This window comes from Lactuca virosa, chromosome 2, assembly GCF_052849685.1.
Source record: "Lactuca virosa cultivar CGN04683 chromosome 2, Lactuca_virosa_CGN04683_v6, whole genome shotgun sequence".
NCBI lineage: Eukaryota > Viridiplantae > Streptophyta > Magnoliopsida > Asterales > Asteraceae > Lactuca > Lactuca virosa.
This window is the reverse complement of record NC_136427.1, coordinates 138,147,501-138,170,945: the sequence shown is the minus strand read 5'-3', so window position 1 is coordinate 138,170,945 and position 23,445 is coordinate 138,147,501. Positions and strand designations below refer to the sequence as shown.

General features: G+C 32.0%; 2 protein-coding genes, 2 long non-coding RNA genes and 1 other non-coding gene across 6 annotated transcripts; 2 read left to right on the top strand and 3 right to left on the bottom strand.

Moving 5' to 3' along the window:
• Nucleotides 1-625: 625 nt before the first annotated feature.
• Nucleotides 626-732, top strand: LOC145161967 (small nucleolar RNA R71). The gene has a single exon (XR_013738822.1). It is a non-coding gene; the product is annotated as a small nucleolar RNA R71 (small nucleolar RNA).
• Nucleotides 733-2,437: 1,705 nt separating this feature from the next.
• LOC145159535 (uncharacterized) lies at nucleotides 2,438-3,922 on the bottom strand. Its single transcript, XR_013737772.1, has 3 exons — nucleotides 3,706-3,922; nucleotides 2,989-3,111; nucleotides 2,438-2,805 (listed from the first exon to the last, which is right to left on the bottom strand). It is a non-coding gene; the product is annotated as an uncharacterized LOC145159535 (long non-coding RNA).
• Nucleotides 3,923-4,448: 526 nt separating this feature from the next.
• Nucleotides 4,449-5,474, bottom strand: LOC145156535 (uncharacterized). The gene is made up of 3 exons (XR_013736770.1): nucleotides 5,208-5,474; nucleotides 4,799-4,875; nucleotides 4,449-4,581 (listed from the first exon to the last, which is right to left on the bottom strand). It is a non-coding gene; the product is annotated as an uncharacterized LOC145156535 (long non-coding RNA).
• Nucleotides 5,475-8,559: 3,085 nt separating this feature from the next.
• On the bottom strand, nucleotides 8,560-10,605 carry LOC145159534 (transcription factor FAMA-like). 2 transcript variants are annotated; one of them, XM_079078540.1, is made up of 4 exons: nucleotides 10,329-10,605; nucleotides 9,557-10,252; nucleotides 9,035-9,472; nucleotides 8,560-8,940 (listed from the first exon to the last, which is right to left on the bottom strand). In XM_079078540.1, the coding sequence occupies exons 1-4, from the start codon at nucleotides 10,353-10,355 to the stop codon at nucleotides 8,851-8,853; spliced, it is 1,251 nt and encodes a 416-aa protein (XP_078934666.1). In that variant the 5' UTR covers nucleotides 10,356-10,605; the 3' UTR covers nucleotides 8,560-8,850. The 2 variants fall into 2 exon arrangements, with proteins under 2 accessions (XP_078934666.1, XP_078934665.1); XM_079078539.1 differs by having other exon boundaries at nucleotides 9,557-10,605.
• Nucleotides 10,606-13,680: 3,075 nt separating this feature from the next.
• On the top strand, nucleotides 13,681-20,866 carry LOC145157805 (uncharacterized). The gene is made up of 11 exons (XM_079076795.1): nucleotides 13,681-13,757; nucleotides 18,416-18,485; nucleotides 18,891-18,930; nucleotides 19,047-19,140; nucleotides 19,222-19,349; nucleotides 19,425-19,509; nucleotides 19,722-19,857; nucleotides 19,978-20,144; nucleotides 20,258-20,348; nucleotides 20,435-20,608; nucleotides 20,789-20,866. Exons 1-11 carry the CDS (start codon nucleotides 13,681-13,683, stop codon nucleotides 20,864-20,866), a joined length of 1,140 nt encoding a protein of 379 aa, XP_078932921.1.
• Nucleotides 20,867-23,445: the final 2,579 nt, after the last annotated feature.

The following is a 23,445-nucleotide window of genomic DNA, read 5'->3' as shown; positions in this document are numbered from 1 at the left end:
TTGTGCTGTTCTTTCATCATATTCATGTGTTCCTTTAGCACTGCATCAGTATCATCATGTCTTCTCTCGGATGCTTCCATAAATCGGGTCAACATATTTTCCAAGTCTACTTTCTTTTCGGCCGGTGGTTGCTCTTTTTGATAGAAGCCTCGCCCTGTCTGCTTATATTTTTCTTCTTTTTGCCTCTTGTACTCATCGTAAGGCAGCCACTCTTTCTTTGGTTTTCTCCAGTCTTCATCATACTTGTCCCCACTTGAGTAGCAAACTTGAGCCTTCTTGTTCCCATGTTCATCCAAATGGCAATCCTTAGTCAAGTGTGGCCCACTACACCTTTCACATCCAACCCTTATTGCATGAATTGATTGGTCCATTTGGGTCAATCTCCGGTCCATAGTATTCAGCATCGCCATCATAGCTGCTATCTCTTCAGATTGTGCACCTCCACTGCCTTTTACTCCATCTTGTCTTGGGTTGTGGTACTCTCGAGAGTGTCTTGCGAATTCTTCAATTAACTCCTTGACCTCCCTTGGGGTTCTTCTTTGTCAATGGCCCTTGAGAGTCAAGGAGTTGTCTTGTCATAACATTGACTCCATCATAGAAAATAGACATCTCTTGTTGGATATTTAGGTCATGTTGAGGACAATTCCTTAATAACCCCTTGTAGCGCTCCTAAGCTTCGTATAATGACTCCCCCGGTTGTTGCTCAAAGTTGGCTATTGCCTTCTTGAGTTTAGCTATCTTGGAAGGTGGGCAAAACTGATCTAGAAACTGCTCACGCATTTGAGCCCAAGTAGTAACTGTACCAGGAGGAAGTGCTTTCAACTAGTCTTTTGCAGCTCCTTTGAAAGTGACTGGTAGCATCCTTAGTAAGATGATGTCTCTGTTAACATTAGGGACATTGAAATAGTCAGCAATGTCGCTGACTTCATCTAGATGCTTAAATGCATCCTCATGATCCTTCCCATAAAATGGGATATCCTTTAGTGCAGTGAGGATATGTCCCTTCAATGTTTGCCATTTCGTTCCTTGACTCGTTCTTGGGTTCACTTGTATAAAGTCCAAACTCGACTTCGAATTCGTATTCGGATTCGTTCGGGATAAATGTTGGATTGATGCTCTCAGCTTGTCACTTGTCCTTTGAAGATGAACTGGACTCTCCCGTTTTCTTTCCCGACTTCTTTGAGAATACTGACTTGAATTCTTGTAAGGGCTTCTTCTTTGGTGTTTGATCTTCTTTCACGTTCTTATCTTTCTTTTTGTGAAGGGCGGACTCCGGATCTTCAAGAGGTGGCACCAATGGTGTGTTAGAACCCCTGGTCATGAACTCCTGCAAATAGAAAAAATAAAAACGTAAAACTGAACTAAGAAAGACAAACTAAACTAAGAAAACGAGGAATCACAGGATTCACGTCGTGAGCCTATAAAGCTCACGTCGTGAGTTCTGTATTGCCAGAAAAATGAAACTGAAAAATAACTCTTTGCATGTTTTACCCCACAAAAAGGATCGATTAATTTAAAGCAAATAAATTAGCAATTACTAAGCCGTTCCCCGGCAACGGCGCCAAAAACTTGATGTGCACAAAAGTACCCACAATTTTATATTTATAACCTAACTAACTTAACTAACTAAAATGCACCTAGGCAGTGTACCTAGTCGAATTATAGAATAGTTGGGTAAGTTGGGTGTCGATCACAGGGAACGGTGTTAACTAATTAATTTACTTACTACTAAATTAACCTAAGTATTAACAGTTAAAAGGGTTTTATCTGATTTTGCAAGACCAGACGAACTTAAATCACAGAATTCAATCAATTAATTAAAAACACTCCTGTCTAGTTTGAATCCACTTCTTTATTTATGTTTAGCTAATAATTATGGATTATCAAAGTTGGTCACCAATTATTATGTAATTATCAATTCAAGTCCAAATTTACTAATCTTTTTACCAATTCATGAACTACCTTGTATGGTCACACATAAGCAAAACACAAAATTAGTTATTAATTATAAGTGAGCTATGTAAGATTTATCTAAGCAAACACAATTATGGTCAAAAATTATGTCCTCTAGCACAGCTAAATTAGTTACTTTTATCACTTATCTAAGATTTTGGTCGATCCTAGCTCTAGCAATTCAGTGTTCACTAAATCACTAGGTTTCAAGTTCATGTAATTTAATGTTCACTAACTACACAGAACATGAACTTAAGAAACTAAGAAACTAAAATAACATGCTAGGTAATGATAATCAAACACAAGCAATTTACCAACTAATCAAATTCAATAGTCATTGAGCTAAAACATAATTCAGAAGCTTCATCTAGCTAGACAAGAGCTGCTAGATTCAGCTACTCATAATAACAAGTAAGCAAAAACAAATCAAATTATCAAACATGTTCATAACTATCAAACTAATTAATTAATTTTGAACCTTTACTCCTTTTGATGTTGAAAGCCTTTTCCAGAACTCTTCTTCTGCTCAAAATCGTCTTCAGGTAACCTTCCAATCAGCCAAAAAATTCTCCAAGTCGTAATGGGCAAGGGAATTTATAGTTTTCTGATTTCCCGAGTTCACATCGTGAACCATACGGATTCACGTCGTGAATGCGATCTTTTCGTATTCGACAAGGACTCTTTCACCCGGATGCATATGTTCTGGAATACTCTGCTCACGTCGTGAATCATGAACTATTCACGTCGTGAGTACGTTTTTTTCTGAGTTTTTAATCCTTCTTCCCTTCAAGCCTCCAAAGTTCCAAATGTTGTCAGTTTCAGTCCCTATCTTCGAGAATGCTTCTATTTTGGCTGCAAATAACAATTTATCCTTATAAGTACCATTATTCTATGCAAATAACCAAAATATTAATAAAAATGTAAATAAATATTGCATAAAAATATGTATAACTATGGCAATATCACATATTATATTCAGAATTCAGATAAAAAAATAGATTAAAATAATTAAATAAATAAATATAAATCAGGTACCTCTTCAATACCAGGATTACGATCAAGCTTAATTTTTCTATCTGGGCCACATTCTGTAAAAGCACTCCCCAATATGGAAGGCTCCACTGCCAGTTTCAGTACTCCTTGTTGAAACCCACCAAACTACATACATCAACATAACATAAAAAAATATGGTCAACCTTTTACCTTAGTTTCAACTTTCAAGATAAAAAGACTAAATTTTACAAATTTAGTCCTTGTGCTATACCCTTTTTCTTTGTCCTGGATATGGTCCAAATACAAACTTTCTTGCTTTTTTAATCCACATGTTTCTTTTCGTTTTGGATTTCGTCCCTACCCCTCATGCAATCTAGACCCATGTTAAATGACTATTTTGCCCCTCTTTTAATAGTTTTTAATCATTTACTCCCCCAGAAAGGAAAGAGAATCACAAGAACATCTACGACATACAAAAATAGTTGCCTTCATATGAAGAGCAAAATGGTCATTTTACAAAAACATTGATTTTGGGCGGCATGATGGGTAGGGACCAAATCCAAAACAGAACAAAATCACGGATCAAAAAAACAAGACATTAAATGGAGAAATTATAACCGTATGTCCCCTTTTCCTCCCTCCTCTAGTAATGATGTAATAGTAAATCTATTCATTTAATATCCGTGTAAAGTAGGGTGATTATATAATAATGATGTTATATGACCATAAACATTATTATGAGTGATTCATATTTCATACCAAGGAAACCAATCACCATCAATGTTTTAAATCACTACCCTTCTGAAAACAGAAGTCCCATCTGCAAGAATAAAAGAATTGACACTTTAAAGTGCTTAAAGAAATTACAATTAAAATAAAAAGTAAACTTTATACTTACTATGATCTTGAAGAACCAACAAATATAAGAATCTGGAAAATGATATTTGGGGTTCTTTGCATCACATTAACAGATGCTAAAGCAGGATGGCTACCACTATAGAACATAAAAATAAAAAAATAAAAACACACCTTTAACATGGAAGGGTAGTATTGGAAAATGAACATGATATCAAGTTACCAACCTTACGATTATCTTCTTGATATCTTCCTTGTTTAAATGGACTGATCTCTAAAGCAAGAAACATACTTTTAAGTGTCATCAATTAATTACAATGTATGCTCTAGGATCCATGATTAGGCTAAAGAGAGGATGTCATTAATTAATTACAATGTATGATTCAGAGAAACTATATTTACTTTCATTAAGAGAAAGATATTTACTTTCATTAAGAGAAAGATATGTGTACCTTGATGTGGGAATCATAGTTTGAAGTGTCATAAAGCATGGAAATAAAGAAGACCTGAATTAGGCATAATGATGCAGTTTGTAAGAAGTAACAAACTAAAGACACAACATCTTTTAGAAAACTAGTTTGGGTAAGACTAAGATGAAATCCATAAGAAATTACCAAACATGCATAAATTATGAATCTTTGGAATATCAATATATAGCTTAATCTAACAAAGTTGCTTAAAATACATAAACTATTTGATACATGTCCTTGAATGCATTTCCTCCGACCCATTGTCCACTACATGAGTTCTTGACTCCACAATTATACTTATAATTGGATCCTGAAACAAGGAACAAGATTTCTACTGGTCACATTATTCAAATATTGAGATACTTAAATGATAATTGCTCTCTATGGAAGATTAGATGTTAACTCTTTAAATATCACACAACATGAACAAAGCTCTAACTCAATAGCTATATCCTTGACCTAAAAGTCAAACATGAATCCTACAAAGAAGATAGGAATAAAGAATACAAGAGTATTAAAAAAAATACCGATAATCAATCCAAACATTCTGGAAATCGTGATTGATGTCGTTTTGAAATTGAGCCCTTTGTCAAAGGCATACACCCTGTACCAAATTCGTATCAGTTTAAATATAGGAAATAACTCATATGCTAATTTATGTAATCCATAATATTACGATCATCAGGAAGTAGAAATTAGACTTAAGATGATAATCAATATAAAATATCTCATTGACTAAAGGTAAAACATCATAAAAAACATCCAGATACCAAGGGTTTTAAACTGTAATAACAAAAACCAAATATATATAAACAATGAGAAAACCCTAGGAAAACCAAAATTAAGAACTTGAGGAAGGTAGAGCTTAGAAAAAGAGTTGTGATTTGAGCTAAAAATGTAATATAAGTAAGAGAGTTACATGGATATGGAACTTACATGCTACTAGAAAACATAATTGGAAGTCGATGAAGACTAATTTAGATTTGCTCTACTTTATAAGAGAGGATGAACTGACAGATCAAATGGTGTTGCAAGGAAACGGAGAGTTAAAAAGGTAGACCGACGGACCGAGATGAATGCCAACGAGGATGTGATTTATGAGGTTTTCCAATACTCTTCAAGCATACTTCAAAGATGGGCGATGCAGGTGGACGGTGACGGAAGTGATTTTCAAGCGGAGGAGGGATTTGAATCAACAGAGGTTCGATTATGGTTTTGGGAGGAAATGATTTATAGTTTGGGAAGAAATCAGAGAATGAAAATAAAACGAGGCATGAAAAAAAGGGGGAATGAAAATAAAACGAGGGAACAGAAAAAGAAGGAAAAGCGGGGAACAAAAAAAAAGGAGACGTCAATTTTTTTGCAAGCGATTGGCGAGGGCCAAGGGGAAAAAGACATGTGATTTTAGTAATCTGTCGCTGTTACATCGTTTAGGGGTTTTAATTTGCGACAGATTAGCGAGGGAACATTTTTTTGTCGATAAATTCTTACCAATCCGTCGTTGATCCCTCGTTAATACCTCTCTAAAATTTTATAATTATTTTGGTTAAAATATTTGCGCGTTCCGTTACTAATCCCTCGCTAAACCGTCACTGATTAGCTACTAATAGAATCCGTCACTGATTTCGTAGCTGAATGTCAGATTTCTAGTAGTGCAAGCATACATTAGTTTTTTAATATTTTTGGAGTGACATGGGTGTGATTTAATGATAAGGTGTGATAAGATTGATTTACTAAAGTGTGGTGTGACCGATATGACATTCAAGAATCTTTGATCCGTCCGAACTAATACAAACATATATGAAGAGATAATAAATACAACATGACTTAAGTATACTATTGGCATGGAGATTATATGTTTCCTCAGAATCTATATACCATCAGCTATTTGCATGGTCGCTCAATCATATGTCATTGAACAATTATGCCATGGCAGTCTCTTAGTCTTGTTAATTATAGGCCGAAAACCAAGGTAGTGTTTGTTTTTTGTCTGAAGATCTGCGTGGCATCTTCTGTCTGCGTCGCGCAGACCACGCGCAGACATTAGTTTTCGCAGACTGTTTGTTTTTTTGAAGACTGCAGACCTAAAAATGTCTACGCGTCCTCTTCTTGGCGCAGATGTGGACCAGAGTCTTCTAAAATCTTCAGACATCTTCTAACCTAAAAAAACATATATATCTTTATTTTTTTAAAATTTTTTTTTTTAATTTATTTTTTTTTCCAACTTTATTAATGATAAACAATTTGAAAAAAAAATTACAAAACTTAAAAAAAACGTTCGGCGATACAAACATTATATTTTTGACAAATTTATAAATAAATATCTATTTCAATAATAGTCGTTGAAGTTGTTTATATAAATATGAAAAAAAATCTATATTCATATATTTTTTTGCCAAATTTTGTAAAACATTATTTAATACAGTATCATCAATTTCTGGAGAAAAAATATTTATGGTACGTTTTTAATGGATTTAATTGAAAAAATCGAAGTTTATTTCCATCCATTTATGTATCAAATTCTTTGATCACTAATTATAATGTTTAGTTATAACTTTGCAACCAAAGTTGTTGGTTTTTATCAAATATATACGTTAATTCATACCATTTTTATTTTTATTTTTTATACAATAATACATAAAAGTTGATCTAGATTCGTTAATTATTTATAACAAAGTCATAAAAATATTAAAAAATTACTTTGAAGTTAAAAAAAATCAGTTTATTTAGATTTCAGTTTATTTTAGTAGCCCGCAGATGTTAAAAAACAGTCTTTTTTTTTAGACTGCAGACGTTTGGTTCACCTCTTCTACTGCAGAGGTCTACAGATGTGGTCCGCAGACTGCAGACATTTTGCCGCAGACTGCAAAGTAACCATGGCCCCATGGCCTGCCGAATTCATCTATACCCATCGATATTTATGTATCTGCTGTAAAGATACAAACTCATTTTTGTCCATAATACATTGCCAATTTTTCTTTCTACAAATCTCTAAATTAAAACCGGCACGTGTTCAAAAAATTCCAGATTTTATCCGAAGCGAAAACCATGTGATATTTGAATATTGTATTAAAATTGTTGGGTGAATGTATTACAGATGACTTTGTTACAAAGTAGCTCGCCCTCTTATTGAGATATTTTTGTTGCTATTGATCACTTGGTTACAAAGTTCTTGGTTACAAGATGGTTGGGTATTTGGCACATAACATTGAAAGTAAAGAGTGCCAGATGGGTTTATTGGAATGGGTTTCTTTGCAACTTGCAAGCTTCAAGTTCTTGATCGCTGAATGTATGGAACTACAATGGAGTTTGTGAGTTGTTGGGGTTTTGAGTTTCACTTCACGATTTGATGTTAGTTTTTAGCTTAAAGTTCATTGCCTCTTGGATAGTTGGTGTATCTCTTCATTTTACTTTCATTGTTGGAGAATTTTCATGTATTTCATGAAATTTATGTTATTTGATGTTTTTGAAGAAGATAGTTTAAGGTAAAATGATCTTTTTTATTATTTAGCACAAGCACAATAATTCAGAAGTTTCAACTCTAAGTTTCAACCCTAAGTTATTGACATTCTTAAAATTTAAATTGTAAGAATTCAAATTCTAGCAAACAATCCCTAAGTTATCTTGGACTAAATGGCCAAAAAAACACAAATGTTGCTATTGACATTTTGTAAAGTTATGTTGTTTTTGAGGGCTAGCAGTTTGCTAGACTGCGTAAAAATACTTCATTAAACGAGACAAAACTTTCCAAATCAAACCCTTTATGCACATTAATGTATTGTAAAATATCTATGTTTATTTAGACTTATCTACATAAAGATAAACTGTTTTCCCAATAAAAAATCACGAGTTAAATAAATCATAGAAATACATCAAAATAGTAGGGACAATGCATATGGGTGGGTTCAGATGTTTGGAAATGGAAAGGGTAATAGCTCCAAATTCATTAATTCTGACGAGTCAAACCTCTTCCATGTCAAACTTGTACCTTACCTTAGATACCCAACACCCCTGTCCCCCGTTGACATTTTTATATAAAATATTCATATTTTTATTGCACCAAGTACTATCATCACAAATCTACGGGCGTTCAGGTCATGTAAAACAACTTATTACAATTATGTTTCATTCGAATCTGAGCTTGCGTTATGTTAATTTGCCAAAATGATACCTCTGTACGAACAAATTAATTAAATGCATGTAATTCTAGTATATCAGATAATATGATTAACACATCCCCACATATATCTTTATGGACTTTTTGACATGAACTGTGACTTACGTTGACTATAATAATTCCACGTATTTTAATATATAGAATAAATCCTCACAAAATAGTATACGCTATGCTTTAACGTACATGTAAATATGTAATGTAAAATACCCATATATAAAATATATTGAATATTGCAACTAAAGAATCTGATACTTATGCCTATGAAAACTGTCATTCTTGAGGGACTTAGCTATTGGAATGGCTTGTATCTGTTGGAAATGAAGATTAAAACGGACGAATATTTTTATGGTTACTCGCCCGAATGACATACTGTTATGTAATATTTAGTGGAGAGTTTCATCATCAACTACTGATATTTGCATGCACAAAACTAATAATTTGTTGTACCGAATTTGCTATATCTTCAGCAGAAAACCTCGGTTCGCTAGCAACCTACAAGTTCATTGATTATCAAACATGTTAGATACTGATTTGAACGGAAAAAAGAGGAAGAACGCAAGTGTGAATCGAGGAGAAGTGATGATACCTTGACATTGAATGAATAGAGCACAGTCTGTTCAATGGTGGTGATGTTGGTATGGAGGATATTGAACTGTAAATCTTCAAGTGCAGCAATGATTTTAATAAGCTGACCAGACCTTCTCCGACACAAAATCTTGATCATGGCGTCAAACCCTAAAAGTCTCACTTCGACATCAGCCAAGCATGACTTGCTCTCCGCCATCTCCTCCTTCAGTCCACCGTCGAATTCAACCAGCTTCATCTGATCATCAGGCGGTGGGTAGAACACTCCCGGTGGACCTTGTTGAGCTTGCTGAAGGATTGGAAGAGATGATGAATCTCCGACGACCCTGGGAGTGTCGCCATAGAGTCTTCGTCGTTTTTGTGACTCCAGACATTGAAGAAGTTGTTCTAACTCCCTCACAAACTCGATTGCACCACCGATAATTGAAGCTTGATCACCCTACAGTTAAAGTAATCGTCAAAAACAGTTGTTTTTGCAGAGATTCAGCTTTAGAAAGCTAAAGATAAATTGATAAATTTATACCCTTTGAACATAAGATCCGGGCATGAGAGACCTAAGAACACGTAGATGTTCGTTCATTTGTTTTCTTCTGTTTCTTTCGACTGCGATATGAGTCATTCTTTGGCTCTCAACTTCCTCACTCGTCTTTATAGTTCTTGGTCTTTTTCTCTTGTTCTTTCCATCACCGACTAGGGTTTTATGAGCATCTTCACCTATAAATTGAAGTCGAACAGACGTACCCTCAGAAACCCTACCTTCTTCATCTCTTTCTCCTCCTTCAATCACTACTCGAGTCTCGTTTTCATCGTCTCCAAAAGGAGCAAGTAGACTCTGATGATCTTCTTGAATATTCTTCTCGTTTAAAACTGGGAATTTTAAGAAGTAAACCGGATCTATCCCATTTTCTTGATCTTCGTCATGATGATGGCTTGTTTTATTTTGGTTCAAAGCCAACTTGGGTCCAAGATCTGCAAACTGCATCACATCTGCAAAACTTAACTTATCCAACGAGCTTGAGCTACAAAAACCACCAGAATTAGGTAGTTGTTGTATCGGATTATTGATTAAGTAATCCACCATTTGGTTCCCATTCTCGTATGTGTTTTTAACCATGAACTGCTGCTGCTGCTGGTGCTGATTGTGGTGCTGCTGATGTTGATGAAGATGATGATGGCCATGGTCATGATCACCATTGAAGTCCACCCCAAGAAAACCTCCCTGCAAGAGTTCGAATTCCGTGTAAAACAACATGGTGATGAAAAAAGACGGATATTTATGGTTCATATGTTCATACCGAGTAGTTGGTATCATCTTTCTCCATGGGTATATATATACAAAACAAGAAAGACTTTGACCAATAATCGAAACCAAAAAGACAAACTCTTATGTAATTTGCAGTATAATATGGGTCCAGAATTTAGTAAAATAGTAATCAATTAGTAAATGATGGAGATAACGGAGTGGGGTTAGGCCAAGAACATATGGACAAAGAAGGGGGAGCTAGGCAGAGCTATATATGGTCTTAAATATGCATGATGATCAAGATTGTGGCGAGGTTTATCTCTATGTAACGTGCCATAGTTGGTCTGCTAGGGATAGCTTTGACTTTATATGTATACATTGTACACGAATATTTTTTTTAACATAAAAAAATAAAGAAATTAAAATTATTATTTTTATGTGAAAGAGGAGCCTTTGGATTGATTAATAAGCAGCTCACAAGATCACCTCGCAAATTTTACACCACCTTTTTAATTAATGTGAATCACAAGCACACAACGCTCTTTACCACCATCACCTTCTCTTCTCATGACACGCTTAATTCATTAAGACGCTCACCTTTTCAACATTTGAATTTTGAAATTTCAGTTTGACGTAAACTTATGTATTATTCAATAAATTGTAAAAATTATTTTATACTATTAATTAATAAACAGCAGAAAATAAGGTGTATATTTAGAACCCTCTACATCCTTGGGAACGTAGTTCTCTACACTCTCATTTACTAGAGAACGGCTTTTGCAACAAGCCAGGGGATGGAAGATGTAAGAAAATGCGAAGATTTCTATATATATAAACTTTAATTGTTTTAATTTCATTTATGCAACTCATTGTTATATTAGGACAAATAAACATGTGATCAGCTAAGAAATGTATATCCACACCCTTTTTTAATCATCATAAACAGCTGATTATTTTTTTACATTAATTGTAGAACTATAGGTCCATAATGGACGCAAATCATAGTCATTTTGATTTCACGGGTTTTTAGAGGTAGATCGGTTTATAATATAGCTACTTAGGTCATTTACTTATGTTATTTCTCCCTTCATCCATGAACAATCAAATGGAATGTTGATTATGCAACCTATGTGCGTCCTACATGCATGACATTTACAAGAATTTTTTAGATGTAGGCAGACTAAAGGACTAAATCTGTAAAAGTAGAGGATGATATATCTTAAAACATCTACAATGCACTAAACTTATTATACTTTAATGGATTGACACATCATAATTTTATTTACTATACAACTCTAGATTAATTTTCCTACAATACATTGAACTCAATAAAATGCTAACATGACATCCAACAATGATAGAGTTTAATCCATTAAATGCCAATTAACCATGTCACCTCATTCAACTCTCACTACAAGAAACAGAGTCTTTAGCGGCGACATCAATAGCGGCGACAGGGAGCTTTAGCAGTGACAAATTAAAAAGTCGCCGCTAAAGGCATATGTCGCCGCTAAAGGCTGAATGACACCGATCCGCTCTTTGACATTTTGGCAAACACAAATCGTCCGATCGTGGTTCTAATCCAACGGCTAGGGTGCTCGTGGAACGCATAAAGGAAATACCGGCGACTTCTGTCGCCGCTGAAGATCCAAAAAAGTCGCCACTAATAATTCCCTCCTGATAGTCGCCGCTATTGATAGTTGTCGCCGCTAAAGACCAATTTGTCGCCGGTAAAGGTGTCGCCGCTAAAGGCCGACGCAGTTAACCCCAAAAAACTCGATCTTTTTCCTTTTGCTCTTTCTGTTTCACTTCCTTCGCCTCTTTCTCTTCTCTCGTCTGCATCTTACTTCGCCGATTATTGTGGGATACCAGTGAGAATTATCAATTTTGGGTGTGTGAAATTGTCCACAAAGAAGATACCACCGGTGGAGAAAGATTTTCCGGTGAGGACCAAGCTTTTCCGGCGACACCAAGCTTTTTTCGGCGACACCAAGCTATTTCCAGGTCAATTTTCGGTCCCTTTTCTCTTGTAACATCGATTTTAAGCTTATTGGAGTGATTAATTGTAAAAATTGTCAATTTTAGTTTTGTTAATTGTGTTACTACGTTCCCGACCACCACCCGCGACTACCGCCACCACTGGACCATTTTCATTGATTTCCGCCACCACAGGTTCTATTTACTTCTATTTATTGTGAAATTTTAGTTTAATTGCAAAATATATGTAGTTGTCTCAATTATTTGAAAATTGTCATATGTATGTATATTTGATATCGGCCGTAAACCTTCTGCTCTCCCACCGATTTCACAGATGTCGCAACCACCACCACAATCATCACAACCATCACAAGTAAAACAAGATTATTTAATTTCAATAAATGCATGTTGAGTTGGTAATTTTTGTTGGTGGTGATTATTTTCTAAAAGCTTTGGTAATTAGTTTTTTGTCCCAAGTGCAACAAATAGCAATGTACTTTGGTTTTTTGTCTTAGTTTAAAAATAGCAATGTACTTTGGTATCATAAAATGCATGTTGATTTGGTCATTTTGGTTTTGTGGTGATTATTTGCTAAAAGGTTTGGTAATTGGGTTTTTTGTCCCAAGTGCAACAAATAGCAATGTACTTTGGTTTTTGTCTTAGTTTAAAAATAACGATGTACTTTGGTATCATAAAATGCATGTTGATTTGGTCATTTTGGTTTTGTGGTGATTATTTGCTAAAAGGTTTGGTAATTGGGTTTTTGTCCCAAGTGCAATAAATAACAATGTACTTTGGTTATTTAGCTTACTTTAAAAATAGAAATGTAGTTTGGCATCATAAAATGTATGTTGATTTGGTCATTTTGGTTTTTGGTGAGTATTTGCTAAAAGCTTTGGTATTTAAGTTTTTGTCCCATATGTAAGAAATAACAATGTACTTTGCTTTTTTTGTCTTAGTTTAAAAATAGCAATGTACTTTGGCGTCATAAAATGCATGTGGATTTGGTAATTGTGTTTTCGTCCCTAGTTGGAAAATTGAACTTATAATTTATATATGTTGTTATTTATTATGTAGTTGGAAAATCTTCGGGCATTGCTCAACGACCCGGCATGTAGGGAGGAGCTTTATTCGTTTTTTCAATCACAAAATAATCAAGGAGGAAATGATGGGAACGAAGATGATGATATGTAGGGAGGAGCTTTATTTGTCTGTTATACTTGTCACACTTTGCTATTTGTTAGAATTGTAAAACTTACTTTGCTACTTGTTAGAATTATCAAACTTTTGGTTGTTTTATTTTGGTATTAAATTAATTATAACAGTATTTGGTATTTAATTTGATGTTGTTATGTAATTTTTGGTATAGAATAATTATAACAATATTTGGAATAAATTATACCCAAAATCGCAAATATAAAAAAAAAATGAAAAACGTTATTACCGGCGACACTATTACCGACGACGTGACTATTACCGACGACATTCTCTTTAGCGGCGATAGGTACATTAGCGGCGACTCTTTACCGGCGACGTGTCGCCGCTATTAGCTTTAGCGGCGACTTCTCGACCCTTTACCGGCGACTTTTGTCGCCGCTAATTGCTCATTTCCTTGTAGTGTCTCTCATTAAACTATACATTATGGATGCTCTTAGGGCTAATGACCATAAAAGTCTCTAAGTTTCTCATTTAAATTTAATTTGGGTATTTATAGTTCATTAAAATTGATGTTTTTAACATTTTTTGTCAAGTTTACCTACGTTACATAGGCGTTGACATGGTGATTATTTATTTTTTTTATATATTTTTATGAATGCATGTATATACTTTGATTCAAATATATTTTTAAATGTATAAATATATTTTTAAAGCAAAAAATATGTGTTAAAAATATAAATATACTTTAAAGGTATTTACACGTTTAAAAAACATATTTATACATTTATAATGTATTTATATATCAAAAATTTATATTTATTAGTATTTAATAGGTATAAATATATATTTATTTCCTATAAAAAAAATATTGTTTAAAATCTATTAGTGTGTTTTATATTGATAAACTGCATATATATATATATATATATATATATATATATATATATATATATATATATATATATATATATATATATATATATCAAGGTTCTAAAAAGATCACCATGGCTTCGTCATGGCGGGTCATGACTCCAAGGCTTGTACATGTCGTCAAGCTTTAACAAAATGTCGCCTTAAGTCATATATGTATATGAAACGAATAATAGTAGAAAAAATATATATAATTATTAATTATATACAAAATTGTCGTCTTAAGTCACGCCTTACAAACGACGTGGCTCATACGGCTTGAAAAAGCTTAGGGTTTGACATTGCCGCCCAGTCATGTCTTACGTTATTTAGAACATATATATATATATATATATATATATATATATATATATATATATATATATATATATATATATAAGCGTAAATTACACAAATCATTTCTCGTGTAGGTGACATAATGCACGTTCAGTCGTTTGTTTTTCAAAAATTAACTCGGTCCGTCTCACATATCATTAAATGTTGCATGTTTCGTCCTTTTTTGCATGAAATAACTATATTGTGCTTTCATCGTTTTATTTTGTTTTTTTTAATATTTACTTATTATTTATAAATTGAATTAAATTGAATTAATATGATTTTTAGTGGGTGTCATTAGCTCCCACACTCCCCTTCTCCTTTTTCTTCGCCCTCCATATCGTTCACCTATAGGCACCACCACTACCCATATATTCTGGCACCACCCTCCACCCTCAACCATCTCGTCTCATCTCAACCAACATATGAAAAACTGCAGCTTGAGTGAGAATATTTTCTATCTTTTTGTCCCCTAAATCAACATCCAAAACATTTTTCATTCCATACTTTAATAGAAGTAAAAGAATGGTGAGAAAGGAGATAGATGGTTGTAATGCCATAAATTTAGCCTAACAAAATGTCACTGAGATAGATCTATTGAAACCACCGTCGACTACCATCATCACCAGATCTATAGAAACCATCATCGACTAACACAAGAAGCTGCTTCTCTCCACTGGAAAACCACGTCTTCGTCAGAGATATGGACCACCAGAAAGTAGCATACATATTCTCTCGATGTCTTCAAGTTATTGTTTTTCCTCTCTTCACCAGATCAACATAACCACTACCTCAAATCTAAGGTTTTGAACAGACGTTTCGATAGTTACGGTTTCAGGCAGCGTTAGGGTTTTAGTAAAGATCTAGGGTGGTGATGATGGATCACAAGTGGTTTAAGCGCACAGGTGGTGATGTCTGCTTATATGTAGTGATAGTTTAAAGAAGTGTAAATCTGCGAGGTCACCTTATTCGATGAGGCGATGGCTTCAGATATCGCTAGAAGTGGCTTCAGACATCGATAGTTAGGATGTGAGTATGTGTGAGGGAGTTGGATAGAGATGGTAAAAGATATTGAGATAAGTTTTGTTCGAGGGTGGAGACGGTGATGGTGGTCGGTGACTAGTCGGCGGGTTGTAGATCTCATCTTTCCCTCACATCGAGTTTGTATGTGTGTGTGTATGTTTATGTGTTTTGTTTTTCTCTGTTCTCTCATATCAATAACACAATGAAGGGAGTAGATAGAGTGGGGAAGTGAAGGGGGAGGGTTGGTGTAGTGTAGTGGGGCTTTAATTTTTTTTAATTAAAAATAATAATAATAATAACATCAAATATATTAAAAAAATAAAAACATAAGGTTATTATGGTTATTTAAAGCCTTGTTCCCGAGTTTTTTTTGTAAATTCAATAAAGGAAAGGGAAGAAAAATTTTCACAGAAAGAAAGGGAGGGGAAGGAAAATATTCATTATTCCATGTTCCCAAGTTCGAAGAAAATGAAAGGAAATTTTTAAATTTTTGTGTTCCCGAGTTAGGAGGAGCAAGAAAATAAAACTTCAAATTTTTTTCCCCTTACTTTCTTCCTAAATCCGCCCAATTTGAGAGGAAAATTTGAAAGGAAAATATGGCTCTAAAATCCATTCCTTCCCCTCACTTTCCTTCCATTAATGAAACTCGGGAACACGATTTTCCTTCGACACCCCTCACTTTCCCTCCGCATCCTTACATTTTCCTACATAAGTAGAACTCGGGAACAAGCCATAAGTTCTCGCATAGACTAAGGTTGCAACACATTCGTCTTTCAGGGATGAAGTGTGCGAGCTTAAACCAAACAAGGAACGGTCCGAGTTAATGTTTGAAAATATAGATTGAGTGTATCTTTTGACACGTGCGCAAAGGACTATTCGTGTAATTTAATCTACATATAAATATGTGTTTTATACAATATAAACCATACTTTTATATGAAATAAATATATATTTGTATATGTATATTTTTAATATATATATATATATATATATATATATATATATATATATATATATATATATAAAGTTATACATATGATGTCAAATGTATAAATGCGTAGTTAAATATTTAAATAAGTTTTTAAATGAATAATTACCTTTAAAATACATTTATATCTTTGAAAACATATCTTTTTATCTTTAAAAATATTGTATACATTTAAAAAAAATATTTAAATAATATAGGTATACATGCATAATAATAATAATAATAATAATAATAATAATAATAAAAAAGTGTATATATATATATATATATATATATATATATATATATATATATATATATATTCTTAATAAAAGAGTCTTTAAAAGGACACGGGTCCTCTTTTGCATCTTATTGTTTGCCACGTGTCAATCCACTAAAGCTTTACACTCTAATTTTCCCGCCTAGGAAAATACTGCATCATTTGATCATCAAGTTCCTACATAGCGTCATTTTAGTTTTGATTAATTAAAGGATTTATCTCATAGCCGAAATTACCTGCATCAAAACCATAAAATCAGCGGTTGTTATTTTAAATTTGATCTTTCACCAAAATATCAACATCCAACATAAAAGGAATTCGACAATATATTTATATTAGTTGATATCTCATATCTGAAAATGCAATCAAATAATTTTAGAACTTATCTCTTCAAATACAAAAATTCAAAAATATATAGATTTCGTTTGACTAAATCGTTTCAAAGAAAGTTTTGGTATTTTGAATTTTGATTTACTATATCCCTTAAAATCTGCATTTATTTTTAAATATATTAATCTTATACCAAATATACATCATTTCCGTTTATTTGATCGTGTTATAAAAACCGAACCCTAAAACAAAATTATTTTCTCCTTGAAATTTTATCTTCTTTTGGCGTTTTTTTCTTTTCAGTCTGCACCTGTTCTGTGTTCAATCCATCAAGTATGCTGCTTTTTATTTTCTGAAAATGCAATCAAAAGTCCATTTTATATCATTTTATATTCGTGTATACGATAAACAGTAACTATGTTTGAGTGTTTCTGTGATTTGAATGCTTTATGTTATTTTGTTTTTGTTATTGGTACTGCATGTGTTTGTGTGACAACCAAACAAATTTTTTCTCCTTAATAAAAGAATGTTTAACAAAAAATTCCGAAATTCTTCCTTTATTTTTTCATATTTTACCTTTTTCTAATCAAAGGCCAAAAAGGGCACGACAAACAGTAACTATGTTTGAGTGTTTCTGTGATTTGAATGCTTTATGTGATTTATTTTTACATTTATAGCATCATACTTTCTGTTGCAACAGTTATATAACATAAATTTGTATTATTTCAATTTTGTACTCAAAGGTAAAAAAAAGATTTATTTTATGTTGTCTTATTAATTGATGATTTGGATTCTTTCCGTTGTCTTATTAATTGATGATTTGGATTCTTTCTTCATTTATTTTTTTGTATTGTACATTTTTCTAATCAAAGGCCAAAAAGGGTTGTTTACTTTCATTTATAGCAGATATTTATTTTCACATTTATAGCATCATACTTTCTGTTGCATCACTTATATAACACAAATTTGTATTATTTCAATTTTGTACTCAAAAGGAAAAAAGATCTATTTTCTGTTGTCTTACTAATTGATGATTTTATAACAAAGTTTTATTTTTTCATTTATAACATCTTACTTTCTGTTGCAACAGTTACATAACACAAAAAGGGCATTTAACTCTTATTGTAAATATTTTATTGACTTTGATTTTTCTTTGCAGATCGATGGAACAGCCAAATGTTACTTTGATTGCAAATTTGGATGTACTTAAAGATGATTCGACTATCAAAGTTAGAGTGATAAACCTATGGAACCTTTTTTCATTCTATAACAAGGACGAACTTTTCTCCATTGATTAATCTTAATAGATGAACATGTATCTTACAGCCTAACACTATATATTCATTACACATGCAAAATGTAATATGATTTAATTATAATTTTATATATTCTACTTTTTTTAGGGTACCAAGATCCAAGCAAATATATTAAGAAAAAACATCTATCGATTCAAAAACATTCTAAACGATGGCTTGACATTTTACATATAATTTCCAAGTTTTGCATCTCAAAGGATGGGTGGTTTTACTTTAACTCGGCAAGATCATAAACTTACTTTTCTCCATAACACTGTTGTTACGGAGTGTCATGACTTTTCTGGACCTACATTTGGTTTTGATTTTGTTGATTACCAGTCTCTTATCTCATTGGTCCATCCTGAAAACACCGCTATCGGTTAGTTGTATTTTATTATATATTAATTATGGTCAATTTTATTGTTTGAATAGAAATAGAATATCATATTTTTAAATTCATAACAATATTTAATTGATCTTTTTTGTTGTTCATAGATGTTATTGGATTAGTCGTTGCAATTGGTAAGATGGGGCGAGACAATGATGATATGAAAAAACACAGGCTAAACATCCAAATCCAAGATGCAAAGTTTGTTATTTTATATTTTTATTTTTGGATATTAGATTATATAGTAATCATTTCATTTAATTTAAAACTTTTATTTGGCAGTGGTTTGCAATTAAGTGTCAATTTGTGGGGTGATTTTGTTTACAAAATGCAAGGCTTTCTTGATAACAATCCACACAATCTTCGTATCATTGTTATCCTTCAATTTGCAAAACTTAGTATTTGGAGAGGTATACTGTATTATTTTGTTATTAAATATTATTTTTTAATCATTAAAATAACATTTAGTAAAATCTTTTTTATAGATCGTCCCACAGTTAACACCTACTTTTCTGTGTCGAAGCTGTTCATTAACACGGACATTGATGAAATCAATGTTTTTAAGAAAATGTAATTTATTTTATATCATTCTAATTTCTACAATTAACTTTTATGTGACTATATTAGTTATATGTGACTAATATTAGTTATTTATGTTATTTCATTCTAAATTCTACACTTAACTTTTATGTGACTAATAATAGTTAATTTATGTTATTTCATTCTAATTTCTACAATTAACTTTTATGTGACTAATATTATTTTATTTTTTTAACAACCAGTTTGGATGGAAATGATCGCCCCGATTCATCCATAAATACATTCACACTTATGAAGTCTAATAAAGTTTCTGAACATGATGATTTCATGGTTAAGTTTCAGTTCAAGACAATTGTTGATGTTTCTGAACCCGTGGAGGTGTGGTTTTTATATATTTTATAATCAAAATAAACCTACTTTTTTTATTATATATATTGAATTATCAAAATAAAATTAATATGCAGAAAAAATACATTCATTATCGTGGGCACTATAAAGGGAATTTTACAAAATGAACCATGGCATTATTTGGCATGTACAAATTGCAACTACAAAGCAGTTCGGCGTTGTGGTGCACACGATCAACCTAATGCTGATGGATTAACTAATGGTTATGAATGTCATAATAAGGAGTGCACAAAAACTGAAACTTCAGTTATTCTGAGGTTATTAATTTCCTACTTAATTAGTAAAACTTATATTATATTTCATATATATAAATATTATTTTGTATTTTCATTTTTTTTATATTTATGATTCTGATACGTGTGCAAGACAGTACTGGTACTATTACCTTAACCATGTTTGAAAGAGATGGAAATTATCTTTTGAAGAAATCAGCCAAGGATCTGTTTAATAAAACATTAAAGGTGGTGCACCTTAATTAAAATTAATTAATACATTCACTTAATCTATTCACTTTAACCAAACTTTTTTTTAACTTTTTTTATTGTAGCTTGGTTTTAGTACTGCTTTTTATCCCGGAGAGATAAATGCACTAAAAGGTTTGAAATTGGCGTTTAAAATATCAATCAATCACTTCAACGTCTCAAAAAGGAACAACGAATATAGTATATGTAGAGTCAGTGATGATGAAAAGTTGATTGAAGAACTTGAAAATAAGTTTACCGTTACACAGATTATTATTATTATTATTATTATTATTATTATTATTATTATTATTATTATTATTTATATGTATACATAAACTCTATTGTATTTACTAAATAATAGGGTTTATGGTATTAATGTTTACAGGTTTATTTAGGATGCTGATATATGTTCATATTTTTTATTATTTATTATGCAGGTTGATACTTCACAGTCATTTGATATTGGTGAAGCTAATTTTGAATCACAAGATAATAGGATTTTGAAGGTTATATAGACATTATATTTGCATCGAATTATGTTAGTTTTATTACTTCACTTTATAAATAAATTAAGTACACCTGTTATTTTTAAGATGCAATTTCTGGGACAGACAACAACATAACACATTCGACTGTTGATAAAACTCAGCAACAAGTCCCAAGAAGAGTTTGAATACACCAACAGCTTTGAAGAGAAATTTGGAAGAAGTATTTGATTTGGAGTTGAATGAAAAGTTATCATCATCCAAAAAATCCAAAAATTTCATCGGAAGGACGCATTAACAAAATTGTGAAGGTAAAGTTGGAAAAAAGTGGCTGAGTTTTTATTTTAAGGTGAAGTTTCATAAGGTAGTGGATTATGATTTTTAAACAATGATTATGCATTTTATTTTTCATTCGGTACTTTGACATTGTGGTTTTGAAGTTTCAAATTTTGGTTGGGGATGATTTTTTTTAATGGTATGTTTATCCTACATTCATAATATATTATGACAATGAATTTATGATTTAGAAATTTTTTGGTTGTTTAATTTATATTTTTAAATCTGTTTTTCATGTTATCAACATTTTAAGCTAATGGCTATACATTAAAATCATAAGGACTCAAGTTAGCACATAAAGAGATTCCCATTTTTGTAATCATGCATATAAACCCATAGGACATTACTACATTCAGATTTAAAGAAACTTACCATGTTTCTCAAGAAATCTTAGACCTTTTTCATGAAAATATGGGCCTCTATCTATCTGTTCAATAGCTAACAATATTGGACGCCCAACAACCAAAGATTTGATTGGTCTTTTATACCTCCCTACAAAAAAATTTCAAAATGAAATGAATAACTTTTGAATCTAAAAAGAAATAAGTAAAAATATTGTTTTGTAAAGGAAAAGGATAATGTCACCGCATATGTCACTTCTTTTGTTACATTTTGACCAAGGAAAATACTCATTTAAACGCAGTGACAAACACAGTGAACAAACAAGCAATAACTTCAGTCTTCTTTCACCATATTCTAAAAAGTGAACAAACATGATCAACGCGGTGACAAACACAGTGGCAAAATTGACTTAATTTTTAGCACGGCAAAATTTAAATTCTTATTGCTCAAACATTGTCACCATTACCAATAACATAAACAATTAAATTTCCTTTCAAACTTTGTGAAAATCCCAATTCAACAACATATAAAGTGAAAACAAAACCACTAATACTTTTTTGAAATATCAACACACACAAATATGATTGATTGTATTTAGAATCAAAACTATGGAAAAAACCGAAAAACCATGCCAAGAAACTGGAACAATAATGACACTTACAGTAGAGATACACTAAAGGGTAAAATCGTCAAATTACAAAATAGGCATAATGACACAAATATAATTGATTGTACGAATAAGCATAATTTTGTAAATATGATTTTGAAAATAAGAAAAATGCAAACAATATAAATAAATTATCACAAATATGTACAAATGCACTAAAGGGTAAAATCGTCAAATAACAAAACTGTTGGAGGTTCGCAGCCATCTCTTCTATTGTTATACTTTCTCTTTTGTTTTAATTAATATCCGCTAAGATATATGTAAGAACAAATCAATTTTTTGGTGTTTGGGTGTGGTTTTAACTTCAATATTGGACTTATTTCTCAGACTTAACAGAAGCTCTATAAGTTGCTATAGTTGAAAATAACACCTGTAGAAATATCACCACTTTAAGTGGTTATTGTGTGTGTGATTTAATGGAACGGATAGAGATCATATGTATTATACCTAAAATTGAAACCCTTAAAGTGGTGATATACAAATGTCATATAATTTGGAAGGTATATTAACTAAAGTGAGTGTTTTATTTACTAATATGATACCATGATTAATTTAGCACCAAATAATGTATAAATTTTAGCAAATTCAAAATTCAAATTTTTAAACAAATACTCAAATTTCAAAATTCGAACCAAAATCATATCTACCTGATTGTGTTTCCGTTCTTAAAGAATTTCAGGGTATTCCTTTGAACAGCTTCAGTTTTCGCTAATATCTTCAGATACAACATTTCTACCCGTGCCAGAGAAACATGACCCTTGTTTGGTCTTTTTTGGTGTTTCAGCTCCGGCGAAGCTCCAATATGCTCTAGTTACATCCAAAGTCTTATAGAATACTACTCCACTACAAATTACATCAAATAGACATCAAAACATGAGTAGTACGTGCATTCTGATAAAATACATGAGTTGATCATTATTTAAACCAATGCGGACACAAATACATAAAATTTGATGCAAAATAATACTAAAAACTAATATAAAAGATGCATAAAATGGCATCTAACAGTGATAAAAGTTACCATATTGAAAGTAGTTTCCTATAATAGGAAACTATAATAAATAATAACTAATAATGTTATAATCAAAATGAAATAAAATAAAAATGATACAATGGTATTGTAAGCTAATGATTAACAATAAAACGTTTAATATGTGGTGTGTGTCATGTACGTGTATGTGAATTACAAATAAAGGTAAAAGAGTTAAAAGAAGCCTAAAAGTTTCTATCAAGATTAAGTATGTAGTTTGTAAGAAATATGTAT